The sequence below is a fragment of the Pseudophryne corroboree genome, chromosome 3, assembly GCF_028390025.1.
Source record: "Pseudophryne corroboree isolate aPseCor3 chromosome 3, aPseCor3.hap2, whole genome shotgun sequence".
NCBI lineage: Eukaryota > Metazoa > Chordata > Amphibia > Anura > Myobatrachidae > Pseudophryne > Pseudophryne corroboree.
This window is the reverse complement of record NC_086446.1, coordinates 243531150-243553720: the sequence shown is the minus strand read 5'-3', so window position 1 is coordinate 243553720 and position 22571 is coordinate 243531150. Positions and strand designations below refer to the sequence as shown.

General features: G+C 45.9%; 1 protein-coding gene across 1 annotated transcript in view; it reads right to left on the bottom strand.

Annotated features, from left to right (window-relative positions):
- Window positions 1-3601, bottom strand: part of PARD6B (par-6 family cell polarity regulator beta) — a 61634-nt gene extending 58033 nt beyond the window's left edge. Inside the window, exon 1 of the mRNA XM_063958954.1 lies at window positions 3244-3601. Within this exon, the coding sequence (XP_063815024.1) occupies window positions 3244-3318 (75 nt within the window). The 5' untranslated portion in view covers window positions 3319-3601. The remainder of the gene's footprint in view (window positions 1-3243) is intronic.
- Between the last annotated feature and the right edge of the window lie 18970 nt (window positions 3602-22571).

Genomic DNA, 22571 nt, shown 5'->3' with positions numbered 1-22571 from the left:
AAGAAGACTGAGGAGTCTTCTGCCGCCGATTCTGGACCTCTTCTCGTTTCAGCATCTGCAAGGGGGCCGGCGGCGAGGCTCCGGTGACCATCCAGGCTGTACCTGTGATCGTCCCTCTGGAGCTAATGTCCAGTAGCCAAGAAGCCAATCCATCCTGCACGCAGGTGAGTTCACTTCTTCTCCCCTAAGTCCCTCGTTGCAGTGATCCTGTTGCCAGCAGGACTCACTGTAAAATAAAAAACCTAAGCTAAACTTTTCTAAGCAGCTCTTTAGGAGAGCCACCTAGATTGCACCCTTCTCGGCCGGGCACAAAAATCTAACTAAGGCTTGGAGGAGGGTCTTGGGGGGAGGAGCCAGTGCACACCACCTGATCCTAAAGCTTTACTTTTTGTGCCCTGTCTCCTGCGGAGCCGCTATTCCCCATGGTCCTTTCAGGAACCCCAGCATCCACTAGGACGATAGAGAAAAGTGTATAACTAGCAGAAGACAGAAATTAATAAGTGCAACACTGAAGTGCTGAGCTTTATAGCAGGTGCAGCGCTTCAGTGCTCGCCTGCAGAAATAGGCCAGTCCACAGCAGTTTTTGAAAGGAAGCCTTATAAGTGCAATGCACGAATCAAGGCTGCTTTCATCACAAGTATTCCTGTAGTGCTCTAAAACTACTTTAGGTAGTGACGTTACCAGGAAGATCTGCATTGGATGTATAAAGTCTGCAGAAACAATGGAGGGCAGATTACCTGGCACTGCCCTCTTCTGCCACATTCCTGCACAAAACACTCCTTTATTAGCTTGGCAAGATATGCGAGAGCTATGATTTAACACAAGGTAATGCGCAATCATGAATGGTATCGTCCCATATGAAAACATTGTTGTAATCTACATTAACAATAGCTTTGATAAGAATTCAGAAATCCCATCTAGAGGGAGTAAGAATAGCAGGCAGTATAAACAGTATCAGGGAACATTAAATAAAACAGAAACCTTACACAAAATGTTGCCAAATCTATAGTGTATGACGAGAAAAAACGTTCAAACATGTAACAGGTACGAGTAGGATACATAATTAACAAAACTAACCCATAACCAGTGTATACACCAGAGGAAGGCGAGAATTACATTGAAATAGAATCTATAGGTTCCAAAGACCCTGCACATACTTCCTGGTACAGGAAGCAGCACTTTCTGAATTGTACCTGCTCCATTCACTGGAAGTGAAAGCAAGGAGGTCAAAAGAGTCCCCTCAACTGACCCCTCAGACCACAATTGTGAAGAGAAGAAATGGTAAATACTAAAAGCCTGTATGCATTTCAATGTACAAGTTCAAAGGAAAACACTGTAAAATAGTGTTCTGTACTCCGTGGAGAAAAGGGGAGTCTCCAACCATATCTTTAAAAAGTAAGCCAACACTCTGGTCTCTTATTACAGGTTTGCTCAATTCTAAATTTAGCTTTCACAATTAGACTAAAATACACACACCTAAATCTAAGGGCTTATGTAATATGGGCAAACACATACTGCTTGTAAATAGGATTTATTTATGTTAACAGTACACCTAAGCATCCTTTCATTTACACAGGCAAGTGTAGAGAAACATGAAGGTACATTAATAGAAGTGTTTTTTGTTTGAATAATGATAGTAAGCTAGAGGTGCACAATGGTCTCAAAATAGTATATTGACAAAGAGCTGCAAAACAAGTCTCAAATCAGAAAGACAACAATGCTGCAGATCCATCTCTTTGACCAATTACCATCATGTAATTAGATTCTAATTATTAGAAGGATATATTTACAGCAGCCTACTTACTATTGGTGTAGCCCATAGACCACTTTTTTCTTAAGGCTGCGACATTGTGTTAAGCAGCATAAACGCTGCACCTAGGTTTCTGCACGTCTACAATGACGGTTATCAAAATGTGCTCGGGGAGGCAGATGGAGAGAAAAAGTGTTGGGTGATGTGGTACTAAAGGAAAAAATACTTTTACTATACGAGAAAGGATATTTAAATGGATACAGATAGAATGACCAGGACATTCTTATATAAATAACCACATACCGAAAAGTACAATGTGCTGAATTAGAGAAATAAAGAATAGTTTAACATATTAAATTGTTCTAAAACAAGGCAAATTCACCTGGGATGTGGATCCCAGCCGATGTATATCGTAAGCTTGCGAGCAGGGCCCTCCTACCTATGTCTCTGTCTGTTTTTACCCAGTTTGTTCTATTACTATTGCACTAATTGTAAAGCGCAACAGAATACGCTGCGCTATATAAGAAACTGTTAATAAATAAACACATAGAACTAGGAATATGGTCCTGATTTATAGGTGGATGCAATGCCCATGATTGCGCAGTTGAGCAATTTTTGCTACTGCGCATATGCAAAAACTCCAGAAAACCCCTACGGCGCATGGGCGGCTCACAACCATGAACGTTTCTGAAGTGTTTGCAAAAAAAATAGACTCTCATGAGGGTCAGTGAATGCAGCTGAATTTCCAAACGCAGATCCAAAGTCACAGAGGCTATGTTTAGACAAACCTCAGAAGGCACACTGAGCAGCCCATGCGCAGACACAGGTGTCAATGGTGTGCGCAGTGTTGGAGTGGTGAACCACTGTAAACGTGGGCCACTCAGCACTTGAACTTTCTGTCGCATGCTGGTGACAAAAGTCGGAAGGCTGACATTAGCACTTGCATATTATCGCCCCTGCCATTCCGACAGCAGGCGCTATTGCGGACACAGTAGCATCCACCTCAGAATGACACCCTATATATCATGGATGAAGGAAACTGTCACACCTGTCTGTTGCAGCAGATGCCTTACACACACTTCATTGGGTGTCTCTAATGCTGTATAGCAGAGAGGGTGCAGTAATCCACGGATTACACAAATATGTAAGAAATACATATACAGGAGACTAGTATACTTAGGATAATAACGCCAAGAGATTCCTAGTCCTAGGGTCTTCTTACACCCCACAGGACAATTCTCCCCAGCAGGTGCCCCTAACCGGGGATCTACCATAATAAGAAAACACATCTACACATAGATCGCTGTAAAACTTTGTGTCAGTGTGTGACAGGTGCCTGACCCCCCTGACACGGGCTAGTGGATGCCCCCACACACCCTCTCCAGCAGACGCCCACCCCATAACACCCTCTTCTCCAGCGGGTGCCCTCTAGCTACATGCACCCTCCCCTCTGGCAGGTGCCTCACACGGGCAATGATCGGAAAGATACAGACCTTGCTTTTAACCTCCACCATATCCAGCGACCTGCTGCCGCTACTTCCCGCCGCCCGGTGACTCCGGTTCATCATGGCCGCTGAGGTCTCCCTCTCACCGACACCTTCGCTGCCGTCCACCTTTCGCTTGGAGACTGCTGCTGCCTATGACACGGAGGAGCCCGGGACCGCCGCCGCCTGCGTCACCGCCCCGCCTCCTCCTGTCCCTCGGCCGCGGCCTCGCACAGGCCCCGCGCGTGCACCTGTACCACGTCGGAGCGCGCAGGTAACGCGCCGATATCAGCAGCAGCAACAGCAGCCGCCCCTCGCACCCACTGAGCGGACTGAGGAGACCCCGCCCCTAACGGGGACACGCCCAGACAAACCCGCCAACCTGGACACCTGGAGAGGAGCGCCGCGTGACGTTGGGACGTCACGTCAGACGGCTGCCATGGCAACAGTAACAAATGGGTGTCAGACAAGTGCTGCTGCTGCTGCTACTTACACGGAGGCTACTTACTGCTAATGACGATCTAAAACATTGCTGTGTTACTGCACCTGGCCTAAAGTCTTGTCCTGAGACATTGTGTATAAAATGTCCAGATATGCAGTAAAGCTTCGCGAGGATACACGTGACAAAGTGGTGTTTTAAAGAGTGCTGCCACATACTGTAGCAATGTACAGTAAGCATTCACAGTGCCATGTCAAAGCGGGCTCATACTGAATCACAAATACAGTATTCATGATGGATGTATGACCAGTGTATGTAGACGGGCATCAGTTGTAAAATCTGTCTCCTTAACCAAAACCATCTCCTAAATGATGATGATGGATTGATTATTATTATTATTATTACAATTTGCAACTGTACCTCTTTGGCAGGTATAGTACCTTTTTTTTATAGTCTGTACCGATTTGGGCTCTCCAAACTTCCACTGAAAGTATAAGAAAAGGGGCGTGGCTATACCTTTACCCGTGGCCACGCCTCTTTTCAAATTTGTACCAATTTTTATGTGTAAAGGGTCCCATACACATACGCGACATGTCCGTCTGATATGTCGCAGGCAATCTCCCCCGGCAGCCTCCCGGGGGGCAGGTTCGCCCAAGATACATCGGATGCTGTCCTTTTGCATACGATGTATCTTGGGCGATTCCACCCATGCCTGCGGGGTCGGACATGATCGTTAGTGCAGCACATTCAATCTGGAGGATCCGATGCTCACGGGAACGCGCATCAGATCGGAAACACCTCCGAAATGCCCGACTTCATCCGATATATCGGGCCGAATGCCCGAAATCAGATGAAATCGGGCATTATCGTCCTAGTGGATGGGACAGGGACGTGCAGTCAGGAGAGGCAGGGGAGGCAGTGCCTCCCCTGTGATAAATTATTAAAATAATAAAAAGATACTTATGACACATATTCTGTGTCATAAGTATCTTCTGTATAGAAAAAAAAGGTACAATCTAACTTTGCGTTTCAATGTCCCAGAAATTTTCAGCTGACCAGACAAGGCACGCTGCACACCAGGGTGATTTCACACTGTGAATCTTGAAAAAGACGCTGCATAGCGTCGAAACGCTTCGACACAGTGTGTTTGGCGGGTCACAATCCAGCTGATCCATAGAGGGAAATATATAACAATAAGATACCCGGGTCTATTGTTGTCAGCTGATAGCCATACCATATAGGGAAAGCAATGTTGGTAATTTGTTTACCCATTATATTATACTCTACAAATAAAAGAGTGTCTTTGTCCTAATTGGAGTTTATCTTTGGCTCTTCACTCGGCATGAGGGACATCGTTTCATCTCTATACGTATGAGAAGCGTTTAAAGATCGCTAAAGAAACCTTTATGTGCTTTGAACACGTCTTACACAAGTAAGCATACATGTAAGGATTCACTATTACAGTTCTTGAACACCATTTCGGGTTCCTTTAAAAGAAGGTGGATTCTTGGATATCTATCGGGACTATACCAACACCACCAGAGCCGGCCATAGGCATAAGCAAACTAGGCAATTGCCTAGGGCATTTGATATGCTTAGGGGCATCAGCAGCTTCTGCTGATTAAAATGATATGGACAATGCCTATATTGTGTGTGTAGCATTTCATATGCACATGCAGCCACAGTCTCACACAGTATATAGCCATGCTGCATATAATTTTAATCAGCAGAAGCTGCTTGTACATCCTAGCCACATACCAATGCAAATAAGATGCATTTTCATAAATAAAAGGTGCCCGACGTTAGCATTGAGGCAAGATTTATGAGGACACATCTGTATCCAAGCAGAGGCAGAGGTCACAGTGTTAGTGGCAGTGTGAGTGCTGTGTGCGTGTGGGTTGGTTGTGCAGTAGTGTTCGGAATATGTGTGAGGAGCATTATCTGTGTCTTGTAAAAATGCATTAATAATGTGCAACATGTGTAACAGGGTACTACTGTATGTGTGTCATTATGTGTATGGGGGCACTAATAATGTGCAGCAAATGTGTAGGGGGCACTATGCATGTCATTATGTGTATAAGAGCATTAATAATGTGCAGCATATGTGTAAGGGACATTATGTGTAAAAGGGCATTAATAAAGGTTGTCATAATGTGTAAGGTGCATTATGTTTATAAGGACATTAATAATGTGTCTCATATGTGTAAGGGGCATTACTCTGTGGCATTATGTGTATAAGGTGTTCTACTATGTGGCCTTGCGTATAGAAAGGGCACTACTGTGTCGTCTAATATGAATAAAGAGCAATAGGGTGTGGTGTAATGGGAATAAGGAGCAATTCAGTGTGATGTAATGTGAATAAGGGGCTCTACTGTGAGGAGTAACGTTTATAAGGTAAAGTGATACTACTGTGAAATGTAATATGAATTATGGACACTATTGCATGATCAAATGTGAATAAAGTTGCAGTACTGTGTGGCGTAATTGGAATTGGGGTTACTATTGTGTGGCCATGCCCCTTGCCAGCAAAAACACACTCCTTTTTGGCCTGTGTGCCAAATGTGCGAACTGTTCCTATTTAAAATATAGGGGGTACAAACCCCAAAATAAGGACTGCTATGGGTGAGGGGTGATGGTGCTGGGAAAGAGGTGCAAGGTCAGAGGCGGAACCAGCGGTGGTGCTATGGGGCACCAGCCAAAATTTTGCCTAAGGCATCATATTGGTTAGGGCCGGCTCTGAACACCACTATTCTTCGTTTTACACAGCAAGGAATGAACTTACTTCAATCGCAGTATTACACTATGCTGTGTTTTCTTGTTTTTTATTTCATATTTATCTGAGTATCATCTGTCCACGGGGACAAATCTGGATTTCTGGGACATTGGAGCGCAAAGTGAGATTGTACCTTTTTTTTCTATTCAGTTTATATAGGTGGTGACCTATTTTGTACTTTTTGTTGCAGCTCCATATTGCAGCGCCATTAGAGAATTTTTTTCTGTTTAAATAAGTATCTGCTGTATTTAATTTTAATATTTTTAGCTATTTAAATGTGTTAGTGCCTACCAGAGATAATGATAACGGGACAGAGCGGGGGCGGGGCCAAGCACTGGGCTGTAAAAGCCCATTTAAAAATGACGGGGAATGCGGTACTGAAACAAGTGCCTCGCTGACAGGGACATCAGCCCTATGTCAGCGAGGCACCTGTGATTGGACAGCGGATCCAGTGCTGGATCCGCTGTCCAATCACCCACAAGCGGCGTTGGAGGCGGAAGTGGCGGCGGGGCTGAAGCAGGAGTGAGTTTGGCTCTCCTCTGTCCTTCCTCCTCCGTCCTCCGGTCGCAGCCAGCAGCCATCTTCCCTCCCAACCCAGGTAGCAGCACTCTGCACTCTCCCCTCCCGTCCCAGCCAGCAGCTCTCTCCCCTCCCATTCGGCCCGGCGGCAGCAGCTGCAGCACAATAGGTAAGTTAGTGTGTGTTTTTTTTTCTTTATTTTATTTATTTTTTTTCTCTCCCTCTCCCTCTCCCTCTCCCTCTCCCTCTCCCTCTCCCTCTCCCTCTCCCTCTCCCTCTCCCCCTCCCCCTCCCCCTCCCCCTCCCCCTCCCTGTATAGAGAGAGAGAGAGAATCTTAATTTTTGCAGGTTGGACATCATCGGCGTGGGATGTAGGTAAGTAATCTCTCCCATTTGAACAGGTACCCTACCCCTATTGGATTCTACTGGACAAGTGGATGTGATCGGCGTGGGATGTAGGTAATTATGTGTGAGTGTGTTTTAATAAATTTTACTTTCACGGTGTGTGTGTTGTTTTTATTTGGATTTTTTTGTTGTAGAACTACAGGTACCAGCGGGCCTGTTATTTTCCCCACATGCTGGTACTTGAGGTTCTCCAAGTACCAGCAAGCGGGGGAGGCTTGCTGGCCCTTGTAGTTCCACAACAAAAAACAATATTCTTTTTTTACACACTTATGGCTATCTTGCCGGCACCCACCGCCCAGGGGTGCTGGGGACAGCCTCGGGCTTCACCCTTGGCCCTTGGGTGCCTGGAGGGGGGGACCCCTTGATTTAAGGGGTTTCCACTCCTCCAGGGAACCCCAGCCAGGGGTGACTAGTTGGGGGGTAATGCCTCAGCCACAGAGACCAATATAAAAGTGTCTCCCGGCTGTGGCATTATCTCCCTGGCTAGTGGAACCCGGTGCTGGTTTTAAAAATATGGGGGACCCCTACATCTTTTGTCACCGTATTTTTGGAACCAGGACCGGACTAAGAACCCGGTGCTGGTTGTCTAAATATGGGGAACCCCTGTCCAATTTTTCCCCCCAGTATTTAAACAACCAGGACCGGCTCAAAGAGACCAAGGCTGGTTATACTTAGGAGGGGGGACCTCACACATTTTTTTAATTTTTTTTTTAACCCACTCAGACCCTTTTCCATTAAGTTAATGGAAGCCCTGGACAACAAAATTGCATTCATGTCCTCCTCCCACTCCCTTCCCAGTCCCAAACACTAATTTTTAATATTTTTCCTATAAAAATTTACAATATATCACAAGTATGATGAGCAGGCAGGCAGCGGGCATTGGCGGCATCGGACTGAGATGCAAATTAGTGGCGGAGGGCTGGGTCAGTTGATGGTGGCTGAGTTTGTAAGCCATTGGCGGTGGCAGCGGGCATTGGCTCGGCGGTGGTAGGGGTCATCGGCTGGATTCGGCGGACATTATGGCTGTAGTGCCTCACCAGCCACTGACCTCACTGCACGCCACTGGTATCGGGCCCTTAAATTGTTGGAGGGTATGAAATTATTTATAAGGTGTCGCAAATGTTTTGCATCGCTGTACATACATTAGAATAATACAGGGTATACAGAATTTAACATCACAGAAAACTAAAACAGAGCACAGGTAACAATCAGCACCACAGTTCTCAGTACACAATACAGCTGAGATGGCAGGAAGCAGAGTAACCAGCATACTACTGGTGGCGGGCAGCCATTGGAAGAAATGACCAGTCATGAGCGGAAGAAATGCAGGTACAGGCAGTCACTGAGTAGGAGAGAGCTGTAATTGAAGTGCAAAAGAAGAGAACATGAGGGAAGAGGGACCTGCTCCAAGGAGCTTACAAACTAAATAGTCTGGCTAATATAGATAGGGTAGGATAGGAAGGTGTAGATGGATTGCAGTGCATACAACCCTGAATATCGTACACAGCTTCTTCTAAGGACACATTCGATCTTCCTTCTATCAAAGGATCATTGAAACCATTTCTCCATTTGAAAGTCATAACAGCTTCTGTGTTGGTTTAGCTATTGTCAGTTGTAAGTGGCCATTCCAACTTCTCTGTTCTTGTTCAGATGTGTGTAAGTAATATATTTTGATCCTAGATGCAGAGGGTTTATTTTAATTTTCTTATAAGCCCTACACACTTGCCAATGTGTGTAGGCGATATGAACGATAAATCATTCATATTGCTCAGTGTATAGGCACCAATGATGAACGATGCGCATCCCCTCGGTCATTCATCGTTGGCTTTCCCTCGTTTAGCATAGAAAGCCAATTTGGACGATGGTCGCTAATCATTGAAATCGAACATCGTCCAAATCGGAAACATCGCCAAGTATGTAGAGCCCATTAGAGGAAGCATAATATATCATATCCCAGCAGTCTCCAATAAATACATCATCAGGTGCCTCCATAGTTGCTTTTTTCTGTTTGAATAACTTTACATGCATTTTCTTTATAGAAGAGAAAATCAACCTATCTTACCCTGAATTCTTTAGCTTTAATTTCCTTTCTAGTAAAGATTGTTGCTCTAAGTAACTAGTCTTAAATATTTCCATGTCTATCTGCTCACATCCCAGTGCTAGTTGCTTAAATACAGGGGAACCCCAGGCAATTTCCTTCCCCCCATATTTTTGCAACCAGGACCCACTCAAAGAGCCTGGGGCTGGTTATGCATTTGGGGAGGGACCTGCACATCTTTTTTTTTTTTTTACTTTTAACACTAACATTTTCACACAGAAACATGTACGGATCTTACTGATCTGTGCATGCTTCTGACTAAGTAATAAAACATGACCCAAAAACTGAAAAACATTACCTAAAAAAAAGACCCTTACAAAATCGCACCCTATTACATCTAGGCCAGGAACACTCAGCACCCATCAATCCCCCCCCACCTAAATCCACCATCCCCCACCTAAAAACACTATAGGACGTTTTTTGCAAACACTGACAATAACACAATATAACCCACATTACATTAAAAAAAGAACACGCCTTCCAATTTTTATTTTTTTCAGAAACCTTTGTAAAAAATAAAATAAAAAATAAATATGTAAAATACAATGCCAATTCTGATCAGGATTCATACATTGTACCGTGAGAACGAGTGCCTTTTTACAGGGACTATGGCAATAGAACAGGAATCGGGCATATGTCTTATAGATACTGTGTGCGCGCGCCTAAGGCATGCGCACCAAAAAGATGGGTGTGTCAAAATGCCACATGCGGCGTGGCCAATGAAAATGAGGGCATATACACGTGACCCCAATAGTGCCAGATACACGTTGCCCCACAGTGCCAGATATACATTGCCCCACAGTGCCAGATATACATTGCCCCACAGTGCCAGATACACAAATGCCCCCAGTGCCAGATATATATTGCCTCACAGTGCCAGATACACAAATGCCTCCACTGTGTCAGATATACATTGTCCCCAGTGCCAGATACACAAATGCCCCCAAAGTGCCAGATATGCCCCCAGTGCCAGATACAGAAATGCCCCCAGTGCCAGATACACATGTCCCCCGAGTGGCAGATATGCCCCCAGTGCCATATACACATGTCCCCCCAGTGCCAGTTATGCCCCCAGTGCCATATACACATGTCCCCCCAGTGCCAGTTATGCCCCTAGTGCCAGATACACACACATGTCCCCCCAGTGCCAGATACACATCCCCCAGTGCCAGATATGCCCCCAGTGCCAAATACACATGTCCCCCCAGTGCCAGATACACATGTCCCCCCATGCCAGATATGCCCCCAGTACCAGATACACATGTCCCCGCAGTGCCAGATGTGCCTCCAGTGCCAGATACACATGTCCCCCTAGTGCCAGATATTCCCCCAGTGCCAGATATGCCCCCAGTGCCAGGTACACATGCCCCCCCCCCCCCACTCCTTCCCCTGCTGCTCACCACTGCTCCTGTTCTGTTCCTGTGTGTGAGGAGAGGAGAGCGCAGCGTGCGCCTCTCCTGCCCCTCAGTCTCCGGTGTGGGTCACGGTGTCTACCTTCAATTCAGCGCCGATCCGTGAGCCAATCAAAGCTTGCGGTCCGGCAGCCAATCAGGAGCCTTGGCTGTCGGTCCGCGAGCTCTGATTGGTTCACAGGCCGGCACTGAGTTGAAGGTAGACACTGAGGGGCAGGAGAGGCGCACGCTGCTCTCTTCTCCCCCCGCAGCAGCGGAGGGAGGGAGCTGCGGCCCGTTAAGGGTACGCCATACCCACCCACTTGCAATGCTGGGCGAAGAACAACAGCAAATTTCCAAACAGTCTTGAAGGAATACAAGAAGTGCAGTGATCACAACGATCAGTAGTCCAGGCCAGCGAGGTCACAAAACCAACGCTGCAGTACTAATGACCTCAATAAAGTTCACTTGGAGAAAGAGCGTAGGATAAGGTCACCAGCAAATTTTTCCAACAAAACTAAAAAACCGGGTACAAAAAACTAATCATAAATTAAAATAGTGTTGGTCGCCCAGCACAGAGGACTGTGTACTCAGCATGTCCGAGTACATGCCACTGGACGAAGTGCTAGATTGGAGGGAGAGGCTGGGCTGTGTGGCTCCTGACGGAAAAAAAGACATTTGCGGAGGAGGGTTTACCGGCGCATGCTCTATGGGAGGATGGTATGGGAAGGTCAGAGCGGGCAAATTTGGGAGATGCCAATGGTCAGCTGGCACCAGTGTTTGGCGTCTGGCGCATGAGTTAGCCTCATAGACTAACCGTTTATGGATCATCTTTTGATTCTCCGTCATCAACCTCATCTCCGCTGCAATATAATTGCAGAATTGTTGATCCACGTCCGGGGGCCTATGCAGCACCTCCTCGGCGCGTTGGAAAAACTGCTGGGAGCCAGAGGGGGGTAGGGGGGCTATAGGGGGCAGAAGTGGTCCTCCTCGCTGTGCGCCTTGTTCCTGCTGGATGCGGCTGTGGGGTTGCCACCGGCTCCACCACTTCTGCCTCTTGGTCTGTGTCAGGCTCCTCCTCCAGCTCCAGGGTAAGTTCCTGCAGTATAAGAAAAACAAAAATGAGGTATATGTAAAAATTTGTGGGTGCCATACCAAACAAATGTGTGTGTACTTACCAGATCCAGACTCTCCTGGGCCTCCTCTTCTACAAGAACTGGAGACTCTGGATCCAGAGCGTCCCGTGACCTTACCAGCAGCTCTTGCTCCAAAATGAACTTCAATTCGTCATAGTACCACAGTGGCGGCTTATAGACGTCATCTGTCCCGACTCCGGATCGCTGCGATTCCTGCACCTTCTTGTGTTCCTTTACAAAGACTGTTCTGAAATTTGCTATTTTCTTCTTCACCCAAGGCACATCGGCAACAGAGTTTCTGCCTCTATACTGTACTGGATAAGCTGTTGATATGCTCAATTTCTCTTTGTAATGTTGGCATAGTCCGGGCTTCTGACACGCCACAGGCACTCATTCTCATGTTAAAGATCGATGAACCCTGACCAGAATTGGTGGTGCTCGTCAGTTGTCATTTCTGGGTGAAAATAAAATAGCACAATTACCTACAAAATACAACTGTCCCATACAAAAAGTCTAAAAATACTATTAATTAGTAACTAACACTGTCCCTCTCTCTCCCTGAAACTCTCTCTCCTTGACACTTTGGGGTATATGCAATTGCGGTCGAACTGCTGAAAATGTCGAAAAACGGGTCATTTTCGACACAAAAACCTGTCAAATTTGATTTGACAATGCAATACAGTACTTTGACAAAAAACCTGCCCTTTAATTTTTCGACTTTTGGCAATTCGACATTTTTTCAATTCGACATGTCTGCAATGTTAAAATGCGGCTTTTCGACAAAAGTATATTCAATTGAAGAATGTCGATTCGACAACAGTGCTTTTCGACAGTCATTTCGCCAATTTCATTCCGCCTCATTTTTCTGTCGTGATCTAATAATTTTTTTAAAAAACATGTATTTTTTGGTGTTTTTTTATTGCTAATAGCATATCTATTTATATTTGAAGGGATTATCTACTTGGTTTGTCTATTTAGGAGCCACAAGTATTATTTAATAATTTTTTAAAATAATTTTTTTTTTTACTAACTACAATAATATGGAGAGATCAGTGAATTTTTTCAGTTGAAAGGGGTGTGAAATGGTTAAAAATCCTGGAAAAAAATGTGTGGGGTCCCCCCTCCTAAGCATAACCAGCCTCGGGCTCTTTCAGCCGGTCCTGGTTGTAAAAATACGGGGGGGGGGGGGGGGAAATGACAGGGGTTCCCCCGTATTTTAACAACCAGCATCAGGCTCTGCGCCTGGTCCTGGTGCCAAAAATACGGGGGACAAAAGACGTAGGGGTCCCCCGTATTTTTAACACCAGCACCGGGCTCCACTAGCCAGAGAGATAATGCCACAGCTGGGGGACACTTTTATATTGGTCCCTGCGGCTGTGGCATTAAATCTCCAACTAGTCACCCCTGGCCGGGGTACCCTGGAGGAGTGGGGACCCATTAAATCAAGGGGTCCCCCCCTCCAGCCACCCAAGGGCCAGGGGTGAAGCCCGAGGCTGTCCCCCCATCCAAGGGCGGCGGATGGGAGGCTGATAGCCTTTTATGACAAAAAAATATAGTTTTTTGTAGCAGAACTACAAGTCCCAGCAAGCCTCCCCGCAAGCTGGTACTTGGAGAACCACAAGTACCAGCATGCGGGGGAAACGGGCCCGCTGGTACCTGTAGTTCTACTACAAAAAAAATACCCAAATAAAAACAGTACATACACACACCGTGATAGTACAACTTTATTACAAACATGCACACCAACATACATACATACTTACCTATGTTGACACGAAGAGTCGGTCCCCTTCTCCACGTAGAATCCACGGGGTACCTGTAAATAAAATTATACTCACAACAATCCAGTGTAGATCGGACCTCTTCTTTGTTTGTAATCCACGTACTTGGCAAAATAAAAAAATTAACAACCCGGACCACGCACTGAAAGGGGTCCCATGTTTACACATGGGACCCCTTTCCCCGACTGGCGGGACCCCCCGTGACTGCTGTCAAAGAGGGTCCCTTCAGCCAATCAGGGAGAGCCATGTCATGGCACTCTCCTGATTGGCTGTGCGCGCCTGAACGGTCAGGCGGCGCACTCGAGATACAATGTAGCGCATAGGCGCTCCATTATATCCAATTGTGGGAACTTTGCGGTCAGCGGTAGACCGCGAGGTTATGTGGGGTCACGCTTGCAGTCTACCGCTGACCGCAAAGTTCCCACCTTTGGATATAATGGAGCGCCTATGCGCTACATTGTATCTCGAGTGCGCCGCCTGATTGGCTGTGCGCACCTGAGCTGTCAATCAGGAGAGTGCCATGACGTGGCGCTCCCTGATTGGCTGAAGGGACCCTCTTTGACAGCAGTCACGGGGGGTCCCGCCAGTCGGGGAAAGGGGTCCCATGTGTAAACATGGGACCCCTTTCAGTGCGTGGGCCGGGTTGTTCATTTTTTTATTTTGCCAAGTATGTGGATTAAAAACAAAGAAGAGGACCGATCTACACTGGATTGTTGTGAGTATAATTTTATTTACAGGTACCCCGTGGATTCTACGTGGAGAAGGGAACCGACTCTTCGTGTCAACATAGGTAAGTATGTATGAATGTAGGTGTGCATGTATGTAATAAAGTTGTACTATCACGGTGTGTGTGTACTGTTTTTATTTGGGTATTTTTTTTGTAGCCGGAATTCGACCGCAACTGCATATACCCCTTTGTCTCTCTCTCCCTCTGTCTATCCCTGACACTCTCCCTCTCCGCATTCTCTCCCCACCGTGCTGCCGCCTTTATTTTTTGCTATATTACCGCCCCCAGGAGTGCCAATATGAGAATCTATTCTGCCCCCCCCCCCCAAACATATAAGTGTTCTGAAGCCCCTGCACATGTGCATTAGAAAGCAAAGTCTGCCAGAGCCTTTGCTTGCACTATTTGGTCCCATCTTCACAATGTCGTCACTGGGAGCAAGGTAAGTGCGCTCGGGGCCCCTCCAACTAACATGGGGAACTAGTACCTGCTACCCACTCCCCCCACCCACCCCCATCTCAGCGGCACTGCATAGCATATAGCTAAGAATCAGGTCCAATGCTGCACTGTGTCCGAGGTGAGAAATGTGCCATCATATGTCTTCTTTCGTCAACTTTAGGATGCCAGTATGGCAATATAAAAATGATTTATTAACATTAAGTATAAGCTCTGTTGAATGGGAAAACGGTGTCTGTAAAAAAAATCTTGATATGGCTGTACCTGTTCAGCCACTTTCTGTTGATGACAGCGATGGTGGCACAATAGCAGTAGAAACCTATGGGTGGATGTCCTTATAAACAATGGCATTTACAGATGGAATTCACAGATCTGATAAATGTAGAGTGTTGTCATCACATTTCATGCAGACACCACTCCATAAAAATAGTCTTTAAGGCTGCAGAGATTGGTGTTTTATCTTGTGCACTGATAGAAGATAAGCTTTGAAGTTCTTCTGTTAAATACTCAGAATTACTCTCGTTCCACAGCAGGGTGTAGTCATCTTTCCACGTTCTATCATACAGGAAAAGTGAACAGCATTCCAGCTACCCTTTATTTGTCTCAGATTTGAATGGATAGACAGAATTATGTAAATACATACTTTTCACACCAGTGATCTGTTCTTATGTCTGGAATCCAGAAATGAATCAGGTGTCAGCCCATGTTTACATGATCAAGTCTCCTAGGACATATATATATGTCAAGAGCAGGAATACTGCACAGGGATGGATACACACTTTATGACCTTTTGTGCTCCAGTGTCCTTGACTGTGTGTTAATATTATATATTATGCCGGCAATACATACTGTACCTTTCCAAACAGTAGCGGATCTTGCCACGGGCAAGCAGGACTTTTGCCCGGAGGGCGCCGCACCAGGGCAAGATCCGCTGCTGCTGTGCCCCCCACTGCCCGTTGCCCCCCGCTGCCGCTGTGAAGAGAAACTAGACGCGTACGCGTCTAGTTTCCCTCCGTGGAGAGGACCTTTGCTGTGCGGTGCGCGATGACGTCATCGCGCACCGCACATCATTTCAGTCTGTACAGGGGGCGTAAATGACCACGCCCCCTGTACATAGCCACGCCCCCTATTGTCGCCTGGGGCGCACAGCGCCCAAGAACCAGCCCTGTTTCCAAACTGGCTTACAGTACCAGGGATCTTTAGGATTTGTGGTAAGAGATACATTTTTAGTGTGTACATAGATGCTACTATACATAAAACAAACTTTAGCTAGAAAAGCAATGTTGGATTCAGTCTCTGTCAGCAAAATCAATGTCTGTGTCAGTTGTTACCGTAATATCTAAGAGAAGGAGAAACGCTTGAAACCTTGATTTACAAACTTTCTGGTGGTAAATCCTTACGCTTACCACAGATTCGTAGGGACAGGTTTTCCACCACTGTTTCCTACAGACAGATGAAAGATGCCAGAGCCTACAGATCTGGAAGGAAGTATTGGAGATACGGTATGGCTGGTCCCCCTAGGCAGCCTTTCCCCTTGGAAAAAGGGTCAAGCATAGGCAATGCAAAACCATTTCTCAATTCTAGTAGGGGGCAGGCTACAGGGATATGTTCATATCTGGGAGCAGTCTGTCCAGAATTGCTGTATGATTGATGTCGTGAGGTCCAATTATTACATACAATTTCCCAAGGTTGCAAGAGGAGACCATTCCATAGCCTCAAAGAACCCAACATGACTACTGGAGATGGATGCACTTCAGGCATGTCTGCAGTCCCACCTGCAGACTTGAGCAATCATGGAGTTCCCCTTAAGAGTAGAAGGCATGGATTTTTATAAGCCACTTTCCGTGGTCAAGAAAGTCTCAGGAAATTTCAGAACCCTACAAGATTTGATTTATCAACAGCTTCATCCACGCAAATCATTTCAAGATGGAGGCTCCTATAGCCTTCTGGGCATCAATGAGTTGAGATGTCATGGTCTTTTTAAATTTAGTTATGAAAGACAACTCTTTCAATGGTATGTGGTTAAATTACTGGCTGTCGGGATACTGACGCCGGAAACCCGACAGCCAGGGGAAATGCCAGCGGTCGGAATCCCGACCCAAGCCTGCTATTCCCATTCGGGTGGTGGTCCACGCCAACACACCGCGGGGGAATTTAATATTGTGGTGACCTAAAGTTGCCACCAGGCACAAAGCATAGTGAGCGCAATGAGCCCACGAGGGGACACGCTGCACTGGCTGTCAGGTTCCCAACATCAGTCTCCTGCCCTCCAGGATCCCAACCGCTGGGATTCCATACCGATCCCATTTTAACTTTCCTATTTTTGTTTATCAGAGGTATCTTCAGATGTGTGTGCTAGGAAAACAATGCCAGTTTACCTGATGTCCTTCTGAATGTCCACCTCTCCAAGGACTATAATCAAGGTCCTGGTAGCATTCAGGGTGGAGTCAAGGAAGCAGGGAAAGTAGATCTGCCTGTATTTGGATGACCTCTGCTAAGTTTTGTCTCCCTGTACTGTCCTTTGTACTGCGCTGCGAAACACTTGTGGCGCCCTATAAATAAACTGTAATAATAATAATAATAATAATAATAATAATAGGCAAATTCGCAAAGATTTTTCTTACCAGAGTGAGCCAAGTCAGGACATCTCTAGAATCACAGCTGGATCCTAAATTTAGAGGAGAGCCAGAGTGTTCCTTTTCAGTGGCTAAAGTTCCTGGGTGTGAGGATAGAAGCAAACTTGGATAATGTGTGCCTGTCCCAGGATTGTTGGTCAAAGCTTCATACATTGATAAGCCTGGTTGTGGCCCAGGGTGGCTTTGAAATTTCTCAGGATATTTCTTTCCATTCTATGGGCCAAATGTATTAAGCCTTAACAAGAGATAAAGTGGAGACGGATAAAGAGTGATACATGACCAGCCAATCAGCTCCTAACTAATGTTTCAAACACAGCCTGTAGCATGGCAGTAAGGAAGCTAATTGTAATTGGCTGGTCATTTATCACTCTTTATCCATCTACACTTAATCCTTTGTTAAGGATTAATACATGCGGGCCTATATGTAGTACCATGAGCCAAATGGCCAAATTGCAGATGAAGACTCTTCAATCAAATCTTCTTGGTCAACTGATCCAGAGAAGGTTTCCTTTGGATTGGCGGAACTATCTAAGAGAAAAAAAAGGAATATCTCCTGCTAGTCTATGGGGTTGGATGGGAACCCCTCTTCTCTCCTTAGGCTGCAGGAGTAAGGGTATCCTATTGGGCGCCTTTCTGACCCCCCCACACCCTTTTCCCTTTAAGATCTGTCTACAAGTCAATTCCAAGTTTCTTCTTAGATGGAGGTCGACTTCACTCTCCTCCCTCAATGGGTGACTCTTTCAACAAGCAAGAGAGACTATGGAGCTTTCTTTTAGGGGCAGTTCACCCAAGGGCATTAGTTACAGTCCGAGAGCAGACTTTCTTCATATGCATTTAATATGCTGCTAATGTGGAGGATTGTCCAACACTTCTAGCCTCTGTTGAGGGAAAAGAGCCATGTAGTTATTTCAGGACAATCAGACATTTGTTGTTTTCCTGAATTGTCAGGTGGGTATGAGAAGTTCAGCAAAAAAAAAAAAAAAAAAGAAACATTGAGTTCCCTCTCAGTTCTAAGGTCTTCATATGTCCAGAGATACCAACAATCTTGAAGACTTCCTTAGTCAGAAACAAGTTCCTCCTAGTGAATGGAGACTGAACTCTGGGTTTTCCTGGCAGCTGGTAGACAGATTGGGACCTCTCATGATAGATCTGATGGCAACCAACATGAATTCCAAGCCCAGTACCTCTTTGTCTGGTCATTGTTAGGACTCGTTGGCAAAGTGTGATTTCAAAAAGAGACATTCTAAAAAGCAAGAAGATAGGTCCTTGTTTACTTTGGCAGTTCTGTCCAACTACACGGAAGTTAACAGTAATTGACACTGGCCCAATCTGCAGCACCTTGCAGTGAAACATCGTTTAAATAGAAGCTCTGGACTCTGGGCTAGGTGTGGGTTATTAGTTGCCTTTTACCTGCCATGATCTAGGTTTTCTAACTACTCTTTGCTCTGCTAAAATATATTCCTTGGACTTCTGATGTTCCCGTGTCATGAGAACTTCAGCTCTCGCTGAGCATTCATTTCCTATCTTTGGACTCCTGATCAGGTAAACCTGCTCAGTATTGCTCATAGCATTTAATGGGTTGGGGTCAGGAGACCGCTGGTCACCATATTGATCCCGGCTTTTAGATGCCCGGCAGGGGGGGGGGGGGGCGAGCACAACAAAGCCTCTTGGTTGTATTCCCACTCAATGGGTGTCTCACGAGTGTGAATAGTCCCTGTTAGTCAGCATGCCGACTATCGGGATTGTGAGGGGGCGGGATCCCGGCATCGGTAATGTGACCGCCGGTCTCCTGAACGACAGTCACATAACTACATCCCCATTCAGTTCCTGTCCCACTGTGTTATTGCATTCCTGGACTCTCAAATTATTGACAGTGCAATCTGTTCATTCATTCCTGGACTATTTGTATTCTTGGTTCATCTGTATTTTGATTTTAAGATTTTGAGTATGCTATATTGTTTGAAAATATAGCAAAATAAACCCTGTTTTAAATTACCAAGGTAGTCTCCTTGTCAATTGACAGTTGCATCTCCTTGTTTGTTGTTTGGTCATTTTCTGTCTGGATGTCTGACATATGAGGATCTATATTCTTGGTTTTACATCCCTCTATGTTCTTATTGCGATATATTCCATTGCTGGCTTTCATGGAGTGAGGAAGAAGAAAATTGAGGATTATGCTAACTGGTAATCTTTTTACATCAGCAAAACTTCATGACATCTTATAACTTTCCCTTCCATGTTGTTTTTAGTGTTTTTGTTTTCTGAGGGAATAGACTGGGATACACTAAAAGATAAAGGCAAGTATGTAGGGCTAGGATATCAGGGTTGATGGTGGCCATTAAAACTGCAATAAAGAAATTACAAGTGGTGATTGGGTTGGTTCTCTTGATCCTCCCATAACCACCATTTAAAGATGGTCAGCTTTATTGGGTTGGTCAATTATGGAGTATATTCGATTGTAGTCGAAAACTGCCGTCTTGTCGGAAAGATGGCAGTTTCCGACTATTTTAGGTCAGATGGGGTTCCGACCTATTGCCGATATGCGTGCTTTTGTCGGAAACGCAGCCAAATTTGACAGTTTTCGACAATGTCATTCTGTCTTTAAAAAATGTTGGAATGACATTGTCGAGAACGGCCAAATCCTGTCAGATTTGCCCATTAATTGAAAAGTGCTTTGTCAAATACTTTCCGACAATGCTGGTCAGAAAGGAGCCGACTTGAATTGAATATACCACTCACTTACAAAGCCCTCACCCACTCCTCTCCCATCTACATCTCTGACCTTATATCCCTTTACATTCCCACCCGTTCTCTTCGCTCGGCTAATGCACGCCGACTCTCCTGCCTACGGACTACTTCCTCCCACTACTACCTCCAAGATTTTTCACGTGCTGCACCACTTCTCTGGAATTCCCTACCTCTCCCCCTCAGAGTCTCCACCTCTCTACAAAACTTCAAACGGCCTCTCAAAACCCACTTCTTCACCAAACCCAGCCAAATCTTAACCTAAACCTCTGTTCCACGCTCTCTATGTGCCCCTTCTGTGTCACCACTGTCTGTCTACCCCTCCCCTTTAGAATGTAAGCTCTCACGAGCAGGGTCCGCTTCCCTCATGTGCTTATACTTTTTCTTACTTTAATAGTCTTCAACTGCACCAAATCCAGCAGTCTACTGCCACCTGATACTTATTCCAGTGTCATCTGCTGATGTAACTATGTTTATTTACCCTGTACTTGTCCTATATTGTCGTCAACTGTAAGTTGCTGTTTTCCTGTTTAGATTATTTGTTTATGTACTCTGTATTGGGCGCTGCGGAACCCTTGTGGCACCATATACATAAAGGATAATAATAATACTACCCATATGTATAACAAAGCAGAAAGAAAAATGTCAGCATGCAGCAGAGCTGGGGCACCAGTTAGGTTAATGTGGAATATGCGTAAACTGTTTTACTAGATGATAGAATCCTAACAAGACAAGCCACACTATCTCTGCTGTCAGTGTCTGTGTGTGCCTTTTTGATTACCCTGAGCAGCAATGCAAGGGTACAATCTGCATGTGTTAAGATGTCAGTTTCAGCCTGAATTTGAGAGTTTGCATTCAATTAGTTAGATTGCTATTCATGTGTGGTTACCTACAAGTTTCTGGATTAGCTATTCCCTATATTTAAGACCTGCTCTGGCATTCCACCTTTGACAGTGATAGCATTTGCTTACAACAGTAGCATCCTGGTTCCTGTGCTGTAGATTCCTGGTTCTATTTCCTGGCTACAGCTGACTACGATTCATGGTTCTGCTTCTTGTCAGAGCCTAGATTTTGGTCCAGTGTCATGGTCGTTTGTATTTGTCGATCCTTATCGGGACCCTTGGGTCTAGTTGAAGCAGGAGGAAAGCAGAAACTAGGTGCTTTAATGAAATATCTGCTCATCTATATGTACCATAACCAGAGTAGCACTGGGAAGGGTGTAGTATGGTATGCCGGTGCTCGGGCTCCCGGCGACCAGCATACCGGTGCCGGGAGCCCGACCGCCGGCATACCGACAGCGTGGCGAGCGCAAAGGAGCCCCTTGCGGGCTCACTGCGCTCGCCGTGCTACGCACGCCACACTATTTTATTCTCCCTCCAGGGGGGTCGTGGACCCCCACGAGGAAGAATAGTTGTCGGTATGCCGGGTGTCGGGATTCCGGCGCCAGTATACTGTGCGCCGGGATCCCGACATTCGGCATACAGAAGACCACCCACTGGGAATATAGAATGTCTTTAGATGCCAGAGACTGGACTGGAATAGAAACAGGAATCAACAGGAATAAGACCCTGGAACCGGTTGTGACAAACTCCGCTCCAGCACCTGCTTCCAGGAGCTTTATAGCTAGAACCCACTACTGGGAACTCATGGAACAAGACAAGTAGAAACTCAGAACACACATACACTAGAGTGGAATCAATAACTTAGAACTCAGGACTGAGACTACAGATGGGAAGCTCAGATTTCTGCATCTGAAATAGTTACTCAGACCCAGGAACCATACCCTAGAGCACAAAACTGGAAATGGAATCCAATATGGCTTTGCACATGCAAGCGCAGTCTTCGAGATGCTGATGATCAGGAATGTTGCTAATGGCCAGAAGCATATGACAACCTGATATGGCACAGCAAAACAGGATAAGCAAGACTAAGACCCTACTGCGTGGCATCCAGTTTCCAACCAACCATCTGTGTTCCTATCACCTATCTGGCTACCAGTGGCGGGCTGGGTGGAAGGAGGAATGTACCCTCCAGGCCACACAGCGAACGCTAGCTCTGGGCCATTTCCTCCACACGTTTCTGCCCGCATTATCTGTATTGGCAGCATTTTAGATTGTATCCTGCAGGGTTATGGTAGCCCTGTGGGACCAAACTTAGTAATGAAAGGGAAGGATGTGATACAGCCGCACATAGGCGGCCATATCACCACTTCTGTCTCTGCTCTGTGGCTGTGC